Raw genomic sequence first — 18,644 nt, 5'->3', positions numbered from 1 at the left:
ATAATACTGAACTTCAATTTGGTACCTGTATTTTTCCACAAACTGGGCTTGGAACTGAGTTTGGAACAAAGGGTTCCCACCATATGGTAAAGCTATATAAAGTGGGGTGTGACATCATCAATCCCCACACAAGGAAACTCCTGGAAACACCTGAGGAACAGAGATTGAACTTGGGAAGTGCTGGTCCCAGGTTAAAGGGATTTCTAGCCTGTGTAAGGAACCCTGGTATCCTGCTTGTATCATCAGCCAGGGTGAGAAATTGCTAATTCATATCTAATCTATCTAGTATGTTAGGCTTAGCTTGCGTTTTGATTATTTGCTAGGTAATCTGCTTTGATCTGTTTACGATCACTTATAATTTAAGGCTGCAAATTTGTCAAGGAGGTCTCAGAATTCATGAATTCCGTGACTTTCCGGGACCTCTGTGACTTCTGTCGCGGCTGGTGCGGCTGGCACTGGGGCTGCCTGAGTAGCTCAGGCAGCCCCAGTGCCAGCCACACTGGCTGCTGCTGGGGCAGTCTCAGGCCACCGTGCCCTCCTCCCCCCAGTAGCAGCAGGAGTTTGGGTGTGGGAAGGCGCTCAGGGCTAGGGGTTGGGGCGTGGGAGGGGCTGAGGGTTGTGGGTGGCACTTACCTGTGTGGGGCTCCCTAGAAGCAGCGACTTGTCCCTCCCTCAGCTCCTAGGCAGAGGCGCAGCCAGATGACTCTGTGTGCTGCCTCTGCCCAGGGCAGAGGTAGCGCACAGAGCTGCCTGGCTGCGCCTCCCACTAGGAGCCGGGGGAGGGACATATCACTGTTTCCTGGGAGCCATGCAGTGCCAGGTAGGCAGCCTACCAGCCCCAGCAACCGCCCCCCTCCCAGCAGCAAGGGTCCTAGGCTATGCACCACTGCCCGCCCTCCTCCCCCAGCACTAGCAGGGGTCCCAGTCCACCCCCACAGAGCACCAGTGGTGCCCCTCTTAAAATCTGTCTTTTGTAGTTAATAAACTTGTTTTTGCTTTGTCTAAGTCAGTGTTCCTTTGAGTGAAGCATCTGGGGAAAAATCTCAGCTTGGTTAACACAGGCTTGTTTCATATCCTTCCCACATTGAGAGGAAGGTGAACTTTATTAATGAGCTTACCTTGTACAGATCCCTGTGCAGTGTAAGACTCTATAATTCTGGGTTTATACTTCAGCATGCATGCAAGGTGGAGGAGCTGAGAAATTGGCTGTTGTCTCCTGCCTGTCTTTGAGTGGCTTAGGTACAGCATTCAGGTAGCTAAGTTTGGGTGTGTGGCACCACCTGCTGTTGTGTTGGGCCTGGAGAGGCTGAATCATCAGCAAAGCAGTGTGGGCAGGGCCAGCCCAGCTGGGTGGCTAGAGGGGCATAGCGGTTCCACAGCTCCCAGACTGCACCCCGGGTGTGACAATCTGTCACAATAGGAACTAATAATTGGAAATTAAAGCCAGACAAATTCCAGTTAGGAATAAAGTAGGATGCAGATTTTTAGGCGTGAGGATGATTAACCATTGGAAAAAATTATCAGGGGACATAGTGGATTCTCCATCTCTTAAAATCTTCATATCAAAACTGGATGCCTTTGTGTAAGATATGCCTTAATTCAACACAAATTTATTGGGCTGGCTAGAGAAGTACCTGGGTGAAATTCTATGGCCTGTGTCATACTGGGAAAAAGACAATGATTTGATGATCCCTTCTGGCTTTAAAATCTATGAATCTTTAAGTACCTGTGTAGGGAGCAGATTTTTCCTCCCCCAAATTATAGCACTTAGTCTTTGAGTTTTCTGAGAATTCAGTTCTGTGTTCAAAGTATATCAATTAATTGATTTATGAGTTCAAATTAAGTTAAAAAATTCTTCATTTAAGAAATGAAGTGTTGGACCTTTTTGTTCTTGAATGATCTCAATAATAGAATAACACTCTTCAAACTTCCCATATAGTTAAAACTCACTAAAATCTTGTGTATAGGCTACATTTGAATATGTACATATGTTAGGATTAATGGGAATTTCTGTCATAATTCTTCATAACTGAAATTTTTCTTCTCCAGAGGATTCCATAAAGAACAGTCCTCATTTGAAATGTCTTCCATCTCCTGTTCCCAGAGGCATTAAAGGTCAGAGGCAGAGCTCGGTTAAGATGCGGTTCTCAAAATGGCTACCATTTCTAATTGTTCTCAGTCTGACTATGGCCAAATGTTACACTAAGCAAAGATTCCCACCACCATTTACCTGCTCCTCTCTGCTTCCTGGCAACATAAGGGTTCACTTTCCTCCCCAGGAATGGCTTGTCTTCACTCCTGTTGGGGACAATGGGAGGAGGGTGGACATTTTGAAAGAGGGCTTCTTAACTGACGATACTCTGTGGTCTCAGTCCTATTCAGAACTACAGGAGATGGCAGCCTTTTTGAAAGAGGGCAGTTCTTAACAAATTTCTTCTAAAGCAAAAAATTTTATGTGCTGGCATCTGCTGACAGATAAACTTCTTCTTTGATCGATTATCCTCACCTAGTCCATTCTTGGTGTGCATGCACTCCATGAGCATAAGATGAGATTCTTTTGAATAGCAGTATCTGTTGTGGCTGTGCCTCTGCCGATATTCTCCCACATCCACTGGAATCAAAGTTCCTTCCTACCATCTGTGGTGTGAGGTGGAACACCAGCAGTGTCCACATCCTCATGTGACATAGCTATTCCTCTTGTTTCACTTCATGGACTTGTTATAATTTTGCTTAATATTAGTTTAGTTTTTATTTTCACCTGTTGGCTAATTTAAAAAAAAAAAGTTAAAGTAGTATCAGAATTCTGCTGCCCACCCACCCCCATACAAAGGAGTAATCCCACATCATTGTGGACCATATGTTTCCTGGCTTCAAGACCCCTCCATTGTGTGACTCCACCATACCCACTAATGGGAGGCACTCCAGATGTCTCATCATCTGTCTTAGAGAGGAGCACATACCAGAGTATTGTTCTATATGCCACTTTTTTTCCAGTAGGACCCTAAAGAATAGAGGGGCAAGCTGAAGTTATTTTTGCTTGAGAGATCCATGTAATCCCTTGCTCCTGCCCTCCAGGAATTGTCCCCCATCTCAGAATCACAGTCATCCGGTCCTGCTTTTACCTCACAAATGGCCTCCTCCCACATATTACACTCAGAAACTGTGTCTGTATCTCTGGAGAAAGGGAGGAAGGAGCACTGTTTCATTGGGAATCCGAGCACAGATCACCTTCTCCAACTCTGAGTAAGAGGCCTAAAATTTCTCCTTGGATTTCCTCCATTAACACCCACAATTCAATGTCTTTCCATGGTGCCCTGACACCAAAGAGAAACCTGCCATTGATGGCTCCTTCATCCCAAAAGGACTGTGCTGCCTCCAGTACCACACCGGCACCATGCACTCTGGCACCAATCCTGGCAATGAGACCTTTGGTTACTACCAATTTTGCCTCCAGTACTGAGTATCAACTACTTGGCATTAACCCTCACTCTGGTACTGGATTTCTTGGCACTGGAGGTCCTGGTGCCAGCGTCTTTCATGGTATCAGCCAAATTATCCATCAGTCCGTACCAGAGTCTCCTGTCCTGGACCTCTTGTAAGATGCCATCTTGAAGCAACCATATGTCTTGCTTCACTTTATCTCATACCATGCAGACCCAGTACTCCAAATAAGACTCCTAGAGGAGACTTACTCCTCCTTGTTGTCCTCACCAGAACATCCCACCCTCTACACCCTGGGTGACCCCTTGGGAGTCCAGTAGGGGGTCCAAAGAGCATTAAACTGAGCAACAGAGGAGACTGGTGGTGTCCAGAGAGCATCCTTCATGGTGCCCTCCCGAATGTCTGCCATCACAGTTTGCCTACCAACTGTGACCATATTGGTCTCCCTGGTGCACGAATCCTTATTGCAGGAGAACCACCTCTATTGTGTCTCTTCCAGGATTTCCTTCACCGAGGAAGCAATTGCAGCCTCCTTCAACTACCCAAATTCCTCAGCCCCAACTTGTAGAGGATGAGAAGTACTTCAATAGGGGAGACTATCACCTCCCCAGATCAGGAGCCTCTGGCCTCTTTTATGGGGCTTCCTTTTTGTCACCTAATATGGTAGTTAATTCACCTTCTTTGATCTCTCAAAACAAGTTCAAAACCTTCTAAGACCTCTTGAAGAGGATCACAGACATCCTTGATATTCCTCCTGAGATCATACAGTAGAAACACCGTGAACTGTTGGACATCGCCACACAGTAACATGGGGCAGAATAACTATGCCCATTAATGAGAATCTTCTCAAGTCTGCCAAGGTGATCTGGCATATTTCCACTTCCATTTCACCCACCTCAGAGAGCAGACAGAAAGTAGCAATTCCCTGAGAAGTGATATGAGTACTTTTTTCTGGCACCCTATCACTGGCTTTCTAGTGGTCGAAGCAGCGTAGTGTAAATCCAAACAGCAGGGAAACCCAAGAAGCAGTCCTCATAACAAGGATCCAAAAAGATTGGTCTCTTTCAAGGTCTGTTTCTCCACCAGCCTCCATATGAGGATGGAAGATCATCAAGCTTTGCTTTCCAAGTATGACTTTCTACTTTTGGAGACTCTCCAGCATCACAGATTACCACAGAAGCAACAGGAGCATCTGAAGACTCTGGTGGTGGAGGAACACCTGACCACCAGGATCTCCTTATAAACCACCCTTGCCACCTCTGACACAAAGGACCATCCACTATTGCTCTGAGATGTGCTTCCTGCCTCTAGGTATCTGGGATCCTGTGGGAGGTCCAAACTGCTATAGAAGACCTCCGATTTGAAGGGACTACCATATGCACCAGTATTACAGGCAAAGCTCTCCACACTTTTAAGAACACTAGGGTGACACTTTTTAGTCACGGGATCTGTGATGGTGCCCCCATAAGACTTTATGGAAATATGCTTATGAATGTATATATGATATAACTGGAATATGTTTTATGCTACATATGTCATGTAACATACCTATGTAAAGGTTATGATCTTCTGAATACATTCCTCCTATTTGTATGCATGTATCATTTTTGTACTTGAAGTTAGGAATATTGGCTGTATACTTGCTTGATTTCTATTGAGAAAGGAATGTGCAAATTAAATGCCCAATCAAGAACCACTTAAGCCAACAATGAACTCTAAGACACCAATCCACATCGAAGCTTTCCCAGGAATGTGGCTTGGCTGGTAAGAAACTCAGTCATGCATAGACATGTGACTCCAAAACTCCATCTTGGAGCTGGACTTTGCATAGGAGAGAGGAGGGGATCTCCCCCCACAAGGGAAAATCTATTTATGCCCATGGGAGACCCCTCCATTTTGTCTTCAGCTGGCTAAAAACTTAGCTTCTCCACCCCCAAGGATACCTGAAAGAAACTGGAACAAAGGACAGTAACTACAGGGGGTGTGAGTGATTGCTGGACCCAGACTAGAAGGAGACTAGTCTGTAAAAGGAAGCTTACTGGAACTGGTGAGGCTTTATCTGTATTCAATTTTCTTAGACATAGACTTGCGTGATCTATTTTATTTTACTTGGTAATTCACTTTGTTCTGTCTGTTACTACTTGGAACCACTTAAATCCTACTGTCTGTATTTAATAAAATCACTTTTTACTTATTAACCCAGAATATGTATTAATGCAAACAGCTGTGCATATCTCTCTATCAGTGTTATAGAGGGCGAACAATTTGAGTTTACCTTGTATAAGCTTTATACAGGGTAAAACGGATTTTTGGGGGGGATTATACCCCGTTGGGAGTTGGGCATCTGAGTGTTAAAGACAGGAACACTTCTGTAAGTTGCTTTCAGTTAAGTCTGTAGCTTTGGGGCACGTGGTTCAGACCCTAGGTCTGTGTTAGAGCAGACTGGTGTGTCTGGTTCAGCAAGACAGGGTGCTGGATTCCCAGGCGGGCAGGGAAAGCAGGGGCAGAAGTAGTCTTGGCACATCAGTTGGCGTTCCCAAGGAGGGTTTCTGTGATCCAACCCATCACAGGATCTATATGTTTCTTCATCATAGAGAAAATGAGCTGCTGAGACAGCAGCCCTCCTTCAAGCCCAGACCTCAACCACAGACATTGTTCAAATTCAGGGAGCAAACAAGCACCCCTGTCACAAATAGAAGTGCTTGTGAGTTACCCAACCCCCCCAGCTCTGAATTTTAAAATACATTTTCTTTTTTAAAAGACTTGGGATATTAAATGAAAAAGCCAACATTAATGCATTTTTAAAGATTGAAATACTAGGCACTCAAAAGCCAGGAAATTCCTTATTATTCCATACCACTAACTCTGCCATACTGTATATAGTCTACTATATACCACCAGAACAGGAAGAGAAGGTGAATGAGGCATTTCATATAACAATATGAACAAATAACAAAAATATTCAGAACAAGACCTGGTAGTAACGGGGGACTTTACCTACCTAGTTGTATGGCAAAACACAAAATTTCCAGTAAGTTGTTGGAATTTATTGGGGGAATGTTTTAGTTTATAAAGTGCAGGAAGTAACCAGGGGGACAGCAATTTTAGACTGGATTCTGACCAACAAGGAGGAGTTGGTAGCAAATCTGAAGGTTGAAGGCAATTTGGGTGAAAGTGATCATGAAAGAATAGTTTATATGGTCCTAAGGAAAGGAAGGAGTGAGAACAACAGAATAAGGACAATACACTTAAAAAGAAGCAGACTTTAACAAACTCAGAGAATTAATAGTCAAGGTCCTAAGGGAAGAAAATCTAAGGGAAAAAGGAGTTCAGGAGAGCTGGCAGTTTCTCAAGGAGACAATATTAAAGGCACAACTGCAAACTATCTAGATGCAAAGGAAAGCTAGGAATAATAGTAAGAGGCTAATATGGCTCCATCAGGAGCCCTTTAATTACCTGAAAATCAAAAAGGAATCCTATAAAAACTGGAAACATGGACAAATTGCTAGGGATGAGTATAAAAGAATAACACAAGCATGTAGGGGAAAAAATCAGAAAGGCTAAGGCACAAAATGAGTTATACCTAGCAAGGGATATAAAAGGCAATTAAAAAGAGGTTCTTTAAATATATTAAAAATAACAGAAAGATGAAGGAAAGCGTATGCCCTCTACTTAGTGGGGAAGGAAAGCTAATAACTGATGATATCAAGAAGGCAGAGGTGTTTGATGCCTATTTTGCTTCAGTCTTCACTAAAACGGTTAATTGTGACCAGATGTTCAACACAGTATTAGCAACAAGGGGGGAGGAATGTAAGTCAGAATAGGAAATGAATAGGTGAAAGGATATTTAGATAGATAGATGTATTCAAGTTGGTCAGGGCCTGATGAAATTCGTACTAGGCTACTTAAGGAACTAAGTGAAGCAATCTCAGAACTGTTAGTAATTATCTCTGAGAAGTTATGGAGGACAGGTAAGGTCCGAGAGGATTGGAGAATGGCACACATAACATCTGTCTTTAAAAAGGGGAACAAAGAGGACCCAGGGAATTATAGACCAGTCAGCCTAACTTAGATGCTTGGAAAGATACTGGAACACATTATTAACAACCAATTTGTAAGCACCTAGAGGGATAGAAGGGTTATAAGGAATAGCCAGCTCTCATTCTTGATGTCAAAAACAAAACTTACCAAACCAACCTAATTTCCTTCTTCACTAGGCCTGCAATCCCGTCGGATGGGAGTAAGGAGGCGGGAAGCAGCAGATGTGATATATCTTGATTTTTAGTAAGGCTTTTGACTCAAGCCCACATGACATTCTCCTAAGCAAACGAGGGAAATGCGGTCTAGATGAAGTTACTATAGGGTAGGTGCACAACTAGTTGACAGACCATACTCAAAGAGTAGATATCAATGGTTCACTGTCAGACGGAGAGGGCATATCTAGTGGGGTCCTACAGGGGTCTGTCCTGGGTTCGATGCTATTCAATATTTTCATTAATGACTTGGATAATGGAGTGGAGAGTATGGTTATAAAATTTGCAGTTGACACCAAGCTGGAAGGAGTTGCAAGCACTTTAGAGGAGAGGGTTACAATTCAAATGACCTGGACAAATTGGAGAATTGGTCTCAATTCAGCAAGATGCAATGCAATAAAAATAAGTGCAAAGTATTTCATTTAGGAAGGAAAAACCAAATGCACAACCACAAAATGGGGAAAAACTGGCGAGGTGGTAGTACTGCTGAAAAGGATCTAGATCACAAACTGAACATGAGTCGACAATGTGATGCAGTTGTAAAAAAAGCTAATATCATTCTTGGCTGTATTAAGAGGAGTGTTGTATGTAAATCACGTGAGATCATTTTCCCACTTTATTTAGCACTGGTGAGGCCTCAACTAGAGTAGTGTGTCCAATTCTGGGCACCACACTTTAGAAAAGCTGGGAGAGAATCCAGAGGAGAGCAACAAAATGATAAAAAGTTTAGAAAACCTGGCCTATGATGGAGATTTTTTTTTTTTTTTTAAGTCAGGACATTGTAGAGAGATGTTTATGAAAGATTTGTGATTTGGAGATGCTCCCTCATACAGAACAGTGTTCTGAGTGTGGGAATTTGGAGATGTGCTCTGGAAGCAGGGGTTGGGAACACCACTTGGCTGTGTGCAGCAGCTAACTACAGAAGCTCTCCAGTTTGTTTTATTAAAAGTTTCATTCCTTTCTCATTCACTGGTTTGTTATTTAATCAACTCCAAGATCATTACATGGTGTCAGAAGTACTGAATGAGAAGGAAACTGCAGTTATTTTGAAGTTAACTTCTGAGTTTGCAACTGAAAGTAGAGACAAAGGGAGGCACCAGAGAAGCAAGTGTGGCACCAGACACAGAGGCTTTTGCATGTATTTGGTGAGCACAATAGTAACTTGATTAGCTTAAGAAGGGAAAAAAGCCAAAAATGGATGCATTTCAACCTCCATCCTGTCTGCAATTGTCAGGGAATGTTGCAGAGAACTGGAAAAAATTGACAGATTTGAATTGTATTTAGCAGCCATGGGGCAGAGGTGAGAAACTCAATCTGGTAAAATTGATGCTCCCACTACAAGATCATATTGAACCTGGCTATGAAGCACTCTTTCAGGAATATCGTGACTTGTTTCAGGGGTTGTGTTGCTTGAAGGGTGACCAGCCAGATAAACAAGCAGGTCCCTCCAGTTATCCATCCATGTAAAATGTGCCATTTTCACTCTGTGATAAACTCAAGTCTGAGCTTACAAGGATGGAATCAATGCAATTAATACAAAAAATTGAGGAGCCAACAGAATGGGTGAACTCCCTAGTCATTGTGGAGAAAAGTAATGGCCAGCTACACATATGCTTAGATCCCAGAGACTTCAACAAGGCTATAAAAAGAGAATGTTTCAAACTACCAACCAGAGAACAGATTATGGCTCAAACTAAATAGGGAGACATGTTTTAGGGGTTACAGAACTGACTTTTGTTGGGGACATTATTTCCAATAAAGGTGTAAAACCTGATAAAAAGAAGATTTCAGCCATTGAAATGATGCCACATCCCCAGTCAATCAAAGAAAGCTGTCCATGGTTCCTGGTACTGGTTAATTATCTTGTAAAATTCATGGTTAATCTATCTACCAAAGCAGCAACTTTGAGAAAACTCCTAGAGAATAAAAATGGATGATATTGGGATGAAGAACAGGAGGAATCATGGGAAGGTTTAAAACAACAACTGTTACAAGAACCAGTGTTGAAGTTTTATGCCCCAGGAAGGCCTATTAAAATCTCAGCAGATGCTTCACAGTCTGGGTTAGGTGCAGTGATTTCACAGAAGCATGAGGGTTGTTGGTAACCAGTGGCATATGCATGATACATCCAAATCACTGATTGAGACAGAAACCAGATGTCGGCAGATTTAAAAGGAGTTTTTAGGAATATTGTTTGCCTGTGAGAGATTCAATCAGTATATTTATGGACAGAAAGTGGAAGTTGAAATGTCCCACAAGCCCCTAATAGTGTTATTTAGCAAATGATAAAGCTGAAAAAGTATGATTTGGTTGTGACTTACATGCCTGGTAAATTTCATGTTTACAGCAGATGCACTTTTCAGAGAAGTGGCTCCCACAAAACTAGAGAAGACTTTAGAGATAGAGATGCAAGCCTATGTAGGTCTGATTATAAAGTCAATTCCCATAGGTAACAGGAAATTGCAACAAATAAGAGAGGAAACGAAGAAAGATGAATCATTAGGAATCCTTAAAGAAGTGATAATTAAAGGCTGGCCTGAAGAAATAAACAGTTGCTATCTAAGTATAAGAGAGTATTGGACTGCAGACATGAACTTACTGTGATAGATGGGGTGATTTTCAAGGGCAGTAAGGTTGTAATTCCAATGAGCCTCTGAAAAGGAATGCTACAGAAGATCCACAAGGGTCATTTAGAAATTGAGAAGTGCAAACAATGAGCACGAGAGGTGCTATGTTGACCACAGATGAATCACATCATTAATGTGGTAGGAAACTGCTTTTCCTGCTTGAAATACAAGCTGTGCCACCAAGCAGAGCCACTGAGACCTAATCCACTTCCATTAAGGCCTTATGGGAAGGTAGGCACTGACTTATTTACCTGGCAATCAAAGGTTTATTTAATAGTCACAGATTATTATTCTCTGTATCCAGAAATTAGCACACTGCACAGTACTAATAGTAAGTCAGTGATAGCTGGCAGGAAGGGAATCTTCTCCAGACATGGAATTCCAGATGAAGTCTTTAGCGATAATAGGCCACAATTTTCCAGTGCAGATTTTAGGCAATTTGCCATAGATTGGGACTTTCATCACAAAACATTAAGTCCAAATTACCCCCAATCAAATGGACTTGTGGAAAGGTCAGTAAAGAACCTTATGAAAAAGACTTTTGACAGTGGGGGGTGATTTGTATAAATCTTTATCGATTTACCAAAGTACACTGCTGGAGTATGGCTTTGCTCCAGCTCAGCTGTTAATAGGAAGAAGGATCAGATCTAATTTACCAATTACTGATAACCTGCTGAAATCTCATAACAATGCACCCATATGGAAGATTAAAGAAAATCAGAAATATTATTTTGACAAAGGGCCCGTGATCTCACATCTCTTAACACACCTCTAATATTTGGGGCCAAATAGGTACTATTAAAGAACAGCTGCATCCAAGGTCTTGTGTAGTCCAGACAGACCAGGGGGAGACATGTCCATGTAATCGAAGGGATGTATGAGTAATTCCAGAAAGTTCCAACACATTGACAACTGAGGTGGACTCTGGCATTTCCCATCTGACTGATCTTTTATCATCAACACACACAGGAGAAACTGTAATGGAACAAGAGAACAACTCAGACTCTAATGAAAGACTGATACTGAGAAGATCAGAGTGGGAGATTGAACATCTTGAAAGACTCATAGAGACTTGCTAACCTGCCTGGAGAAAGGGATATTTGAAGAAAGTGAGTGGTAAAGACTCACTCAAGAGTGATGTTCTGGTAACCTCTCCTCTCTAGGTAGTTGACCCATTGGGTTTATGGAAATGTACTAGATGGGTTGAGAATGTAATGTATGTGTTGTTAGCTGTTTTTATTTATTTATTTATATATATATAAAATAAACACACATACACATATGTATATAAACAGCTATGTTATATTCATTTTTCTTTAAGAGGGAAGATGTAGAGATATGTTTATGAAAGATTGTGATTTGCAGATGTTCCCTCATAAGGCACAGTATTGTGAGTGTGGGAATTTGGAAATGTGCCCTGGAGACAGGTTGGGAACACCACGTGGCTGTGTGTAGCAACTCACTACAGAAACTCTCCAGTTTGTTTTATTAAAGTTATTTTCCTTTCTCATTCACTGGTTTGTTATTTAATGAACCCCAAGATTGTTACAGACATGTTTAGTTTTGAGGAAAGAAGTCTTGAGGTGGGACCTGGTAGGTCTTCAAATATGTTTAGAGGACTGTGATCAATTGTTCTCATTGTCCACTGAAGGCTGGATAAGAAGTAATAGGCTTAATCTGTAAGAGGGGAGATTTAGAGATATGGGAGATATGAGAACGTTTTCCTAAATATAAGGATAGTTAAACTCTGGATTAGGCTGCCAGGGGAAGTTGTGGAATCCCTAGCACTGGAGGTTTAAGAACAGGTTGGACAAACATCTGTCAGGGATGGTCTAGGTTTACTTGATCCTGCCTCAGCACAGGGAGCTGGACTCAGTAGCTTCTCAAAGTCCCTTTTAGCCCTACATTTCTATGATTCTATATGGATAGTATTTTCTCTGTCTGTTTTCCTTTTAAATAAGAATTTTAAGGTAATATTATTTATTAAAGAGTGCTGTCAACTTGAATTCTTTGAGATAGATTAAATAGCATATCATTAATTTGTTTTTATTAAATTCTTTACAAATTTATAAGGGTTTTTATAGCTTCCCTACTGATGTTTATAAAGGATATTTCAGCAATAGCATTAGCACTTAAGTAAGATCTTCCAGCTTCTAAACGCCTCACTGGAACCAGCAGTGGCATTCTAAGGAACGAAGAACCCCACCTCCTCCTCCCCTCTCTCAGGCTTTTGTTCATCCCTGCTCCCATGCAAGGATTTGGTGAGGAAAAGTAGTAGCGTGGTTGAAAATTTTCATTCAAAATGTTTTTAATGTAAAATGTGATTTGTGATTAAACATTTTTTTCCATAAAGTGTCTAATTTCTGTGAAATATTTTTTATTGAAAAAACTAATGCATGTAAACTGAAATATTTCAGACAAAATCCAAACTATTTCAATAGAATATGCCCCTACAGTGCCTCATCGGAGTTGTAGTTTGGTTTCCTCATTTCCCTATTCTCCTCTGTGGGCTGGGCTTTCCAGACAGACATCATCTCCCATAATGTACTGCCTGGCCTCAGAAAGAGGAGAGACCATAGTGCATGATGAGAAATGTAGTTTGCTTAGTGAACGTAACCAATAGAAAAGAATGGAAGAATGAGGCACCCAAACTACAACTCCCATAAGGCACCATGATGGCATTTTCAAAACAAAATATTTCATTTTTGGCCACTATATTTCAGTTTTCATTTTTTGCCCCCAAAATTGAAATTTTCATCAGAAAAAGTCCCCTATTTCTGACTAGCTGTAGAAAGAAAGAAAAAGCTCCCATGGATCATCACTGTGCTCCAGCCCCCAGGTAACAAACAATCCCTTGCCCTTTGTGTGATTCCTGAGAGGAAAGAGGATTCTTCTGATGCGCACCCCTTGCTGCTGTTGCTTTATGCAAGGGGTCCTAGGAGCGTCAAAAGGAGAGACGTACTCTGGGCCCCAGAACTCAGAAAGAGCAGTAGCTCTGCTGCTATGTTACTGGAAAGCACCCCCTTATAGGTTCTGGGAAGGAGTGTGCATATACATTTTGCCCAGAGTGATGGTGATAATCTATGATGCATCAAGTGCAACTGGCTATCAACAAAACATTGACTGTTTATGCACTGCTGTTGAATGTGTAGAATAAACCAGGTGAAGTAGAGAAATGTTTTCCAGTTGACTTCTCTTAGTTACAGTAATATTAGATGTTGTGTGTAACTGTAGAATTGTGAATACAGCCATTTTAAATAGAGTTTTGATGTTCAGGTTGATGGTGTCCCTTTTAACATATACCAAAAATAGCAATTGATATGTGGAATGGCATGTTAATGTTGGAGGAGAAGAATATAACTTTTGGAATTGATATTTCAACATTAACATTCCACAAAGGTTCTTTATTTGCATTTATAACACAGACAGACTAGTGGATGAATAGATCTGTATGTGTGTGTATACCAAGACTCATCAATTTCTCCTTTTTTTTTTCTGGCTAAGACTCTAAAATGACTAGTCTATTTTGGATTACAGTTGGATTACTGATATCATTAAGTCCTAGTGACTCTCTCTTACTGACCCTGTTGGCAGAATTTAAACTATTCAAATTAAATACCATGTTTATAGTAATACTGACCATGACAACACTGCTGTGTTGATCACTGGAGACATTTTTAAGGATACTTTAGGGTGTATGCTGCTTATTTTGGAGGAGGAGTGTTGGGGGTGCAAAATAACTACACTGGAATATATAATACCAGATTTTAATACTAGAAGCAATCCAAATCACAATAAACCTGTTACCTTTAATTGTAAAGTAATGATCATTTGATGTTATATTAGATCTCTGCGTACTTAATTACCAATATTCATTATAGTAAAGAAGGATTTGTTCTTTATTGCAGCCAAAATTGTAACTTTATAGCACAGGAAGATGTATAGCATTTATACTGACCAGGGTAGTTTTAATCTTTTCCATATTCCTATTTCTCTCACTTCCTTCCACTGCTTGCTAGTCTTCATACAAAAATCCAAAATGAAAGATAAATGCCAAGCTCCGAAAGCTCTTTTACTCGGTTTAAAAATTTTTCATTGTAAGATAATAAATTGAATCTAACTAGTATATCAACTTTGGAGAGGTTGAATTTTAACAGCTAAACAATATACAGTAAATGGGAGGGAGGGGGGAAATATCCTTGTAACAAATTTAATCTGTCCATGATAGCAGAGTGCCCATTTTATGGGGCCACATTTATTCTCATAATTGGCTATTTCCTGTCTTTAAATGCCTATTTATTCATGTCTGCCACCTTTCTCTCAGTTTATTGGCCCTGTGGTCACCACATTATCTTTCTCTTCAAAATCAGTTCGCCTTTTTATGAAAAGAATTTGTGAGATGTTTAGCTTAATCAGAGTGCCAGATAGAACATGGACCTATCAGATTAAATAATTGCTGTTAAAACTCCATTATAAAATGGCAAAACTATAAGTAGAATGTATCCATTTATTTTATCTGGATTTTATTTTCATGGATTGTTAATTTATTGCCATAACTTTAAGAAAAAAAGTTATGATATAAATAGTTGAAGTAATACTTTTAATGGTTGATGTTCATTGTAATGTGGCAGTTCTATAAGTTTTCAGAATGAACATAATATGAAATTCACAACTACATTCTAGGAAAGATTAAATATATGAAAATACACTAATACACCTTTACCTCGATATAACGCTGTCCTTGGGAGCCAAAAAATCTTACTGTGTTATAGGTGAAACCGCGTTATATTGAACTTGCTTTGTTCCACCGGAGTGCGCAGCCCCGCCCCCCCGGAGCACTGCTTTACCATGTTATATCTGAATTCGTGTTATATTGAGGTAGCGGTGTATATTAAAAATACCAGACAGTTTTAATTACAAGAGGCCTAGAATATATATGTAGAATATTTATTGACTGTATTATTCTCCTTTAAGGCTTGATTAAGCATTTAGGCGCGGCCCTGTGTGAGTAGTGGTGCACAACTCCTTCCCTGTTTCTCTCCGGCTTTTAAGGATGAACCATATTTCAGTTGTGCCCAGACATTGTTGGCTGGCTCATGTAGAGGCTTCTCCTGTCCACTTGCTCACAGTGGGAAGTATAGTGTGTGCAGCTCCTGCTCTGTCTCTTGTACCCAGAACCAGCATAAGAGGTTTAATGCAGTCATTGGAGGGATGCCTCCTTCCCCTTACTCCCATGTCCAGCCATGTTATCTGCTGTCATAGTCAATCCTTTAATGAAGAATTTTTTTAAAAAAAGCACGACTGGTATTAGTTTTAGTGTTCAAAGATTTAAAAAGGCACACTTAATTCTTTTATTTTATTTGTACGTATGAGACTGACTAAAGCTTCACAATTTGGATCTGAATCTGGATTTCTAGCACCCTAATTTGGTGGTAGATTTTCTTTCTGACCCCTCTCTAGTGTATATATTTAAAATAAATGTACAGTGCTTCTGCAATATAATGAGTTGAAGCTAAAAATAGGCAAGAGATATGGCTGAAACTGAAGATAAATCCTTCCACAGACTGGGAAGGAATTTCCACTTATTTATTTTTTGCATAGTGAAGTGCAGGTCCGCCCATATGGCTCTTGTTTGATCTTGTGAAGAAAGCCACTCACTGATTCAAAACGTTTGTTTTTAGGTGTCAGGTTGACCTGTCAGTCCTGAGTAGAGAACAAACTCACAAGCTGGAGTTGCAGCTGGAGGAAGGAGAAGGATGGTTGGTACTGCTGGTCACCCTGACAGCATCAGCTGCAGTCAGTATCTCTGACCTCTCTGTCAATTCCTTGGAGGACCAGAAAGAGCGAGAGGAAATACTAAAGAGATATGTATGTAACACTTATCTCTTATCCTTTTTAACATAATGTTGCAAATAATTAACTAACTACTATGAGAAAAAATTTCTGAACAGATCTACCATGTAATCAATGGTGCTGATTTAAGCTAATAATTAGTACTAGTAGTAATTGACTTAAATATCTAGATAACATCATCAGAGCCCTAAAATTTACCTTTCTATAAATGTTGTGTACATGAATATTCAGCTACTGTATTTGACCACATGTCATTTAAATAGTTAATTTAACTACTTTATGTAATTTTGATTATTTTTGTTTCCAAGTGCAGTATAATTTAAGATGTTATTTAGCAGTTTTACAGTATTTCAGAGAATCTTTACAACCAGCAACTATTCATTTCAGCACCCATATCCTTTTCAAAGGTTTTGCAGTTGTTATACAGCATACTTGAAAGCAAGATGACTTCTTATTTTTTGACTAAGTGTTAGAGTTTGGAGCAGTGGTTTGTGTCATTAAAATAACGATATTAAACCATCTTTCCATTTCAGAATATTCTGAAACAAATTATTTTATTTCCCAGCATCCTCACATGGTGCAGAATCTGTGTAGTTTTATCAAAGCAACAGAGAGGGGAGCTCTTACTCCAGCACTTATTAATACCTAAATCACTAAAAGTAACTGTCTGTCTTTCTACATATGAAGAATTAAAAAAAAAAAAAAAGCTATTTCCACTTAAAATTACAAAGCTTTTATTGTACAATGCTGCCAGGTGTTTAGAAGGCTTCTCTAGACACTCAGCCATTAAACTAAGCTCTGACTAACAAAGAGCTGCTTAATTTTTTTTTTTTTTTTAGATTTTAAAATATTCCTATTCCCTGACTGACATCCTTTCAATAACTGAATTTAATAAAGATGTACCTTATCAGGCTGTGCAGATAACATGAAGTGCTAGTACTAATGCTGTACAATATTCTTCAAACAGATTAGCAGGATGTGCGCTTCAGCAAATTTATTCTGGCTATCTCCACTGAATCAGCTGTCTGCTAATGCTTGTACAACTCATACACCAATAGTGTTATCATAAACACAGTTTAATAGAGGTGACTTAGCAAGGCTAAACATTATATTTTCTAACCCAGCTAAGAGCTAAGGTATTGTGCACCATCTCTGAAAAATAATTACAATTATGAGAATTATTTCAGATTTTGGTATCCAACAATACAGAGTCTGTTGTCAGAATAGATCTTTATAAATATAATGCATTCTGATAGATTAATTTTTATAGTTACATACATTTTGATATCAAGTGTAAAAATACCATATTTTCGTGGATTATTGTGGTGGTATGGTACAAGTTTACTGATACTAATAGTTTTCATAGTTTAGCAGCAGTATAGAAAAATATTATTGCTTCATATTTTTACATAGCTTTCTTAAATTCCCTTTTTGCTTCATAAATTAAACACATAGCATTATTTATGTGGTAAAAGAATGCTCAAATGATTTCTTATTCTGACATGTTCTTATATACAAATCTTCATTTTTCAAAATGTAAATATGTTTTCCATATGCACAATCGTGTGCTTATGAAGCTTGAGAAAACAAATAAGCATTGTTTGAAGGATGTATTTCATTTGATATGTGGTAGAAAAATAAGGTTTACAATTACATGTGTTCCAGATTTTAACATTGGAATGCCTGCTGAGAAATTGCAATACTTTGTTCACTAAAGTGACCCATAAATAGCAGCAGAAATAGAGGACAAAGACTTACAATACAGTATTTACAGAATTCAAATTTTCTTTCCTTAGCTGTCTGCTTATCTTCAGTGTTTGTGTCTGCCTTAAAGGACAGAGATGTAATAAACCTGTACTATGCAATTAGTGAGATACACTATATCATTTGGTGTCTTTATTTTAGGGTTTTTTATTTTTTCCTTTCTAAAAGAATCTAGTTGCCATCTGAAATGTATTTTGCACCCATTCTTGTGGCCAAAAGCAGTCCATGAGCTGACCCTGGCATCAGATCAAGTAGCCTTGGAAAATGACTCTATTACTGTCATTTAACCATTTGTAGCTGAACATCAGAGCCCTACAAATTAAACAGACATTACTGTTTGAACCGTTATTTTACCACAATTGTCTGAGAAGATTAATTCCTTTTGGGTTCGGGGGAGGAGCTCAGTAATGGGTACAGAGCAAGAGAGATTGTATGACCTTTTCAGAACGGGTGTGCTGAACCCCTGGTCCCCCTTGTCACAGTTTAAAAACCAGAGGAGCTAGTTTAGAGAAGAAGTTGTTAGCATTCCATTTTTATTATGACATTTCACAGTCATCCGATTTAATGTCCCTTGACCGGATTGTCCACCGCGAGACGATGGGCTTGAAATGTTATTTAGAGCATTGATAAAAGGTGAGCAGTTCTAAGATGACAGCGAGTCATAAGGCTGGTGGTGTGACATTAATTTTCTCCATAACAGAGATGG

At 39.8% G+C, this 18,644-nt stretch overlaps 1 protein-coding gene across 1 annotated transcript in view; it reads left to right on the top strand.

Annotated features, from left to right (window-relative positions):
• MCTP1 (multiple C2 and transmembrane domain containing 1) overlaps positions 1 to 18,644 on the top strand; it is a 451,536-nt gene that overhangs the window by 269,629 nt on the left and 163,263 nt on the right. The window contains exon 9 of the mRNA XM_024206867.2: positions 16,003 to 16,189. Within this exon, the coding sequence (XP_024062635.1) occupies positions 16,003 to 16,189 (187 nt within the window). The remainder of the gene's footprint in view (positions 1 to 16,002; positions 16,190 to 18,644) is intronic.

The sequence above is a fragment of the Terrapene carolina genome, unplaced genomic scaffold (genome assembly GCF_002925995.2).
Source record: "Terrapene carolina triunguis isolate 2854851 unplaced genomic scaffold, T_m_triunguis-2.0 Scaffold69, whole genome shotgun sequence".
Classification (NCBI taxonomy): Eukaryota; Metazoa; Chordata; order Testudines; family Emydidae; genus Terrapene; species Terrapene triunguis.
The sequence above is the reverse complement of the archived record's forward strand: the minus strand, read 5'-3'. Positions and strand labels throughout refer to the sequence as shown.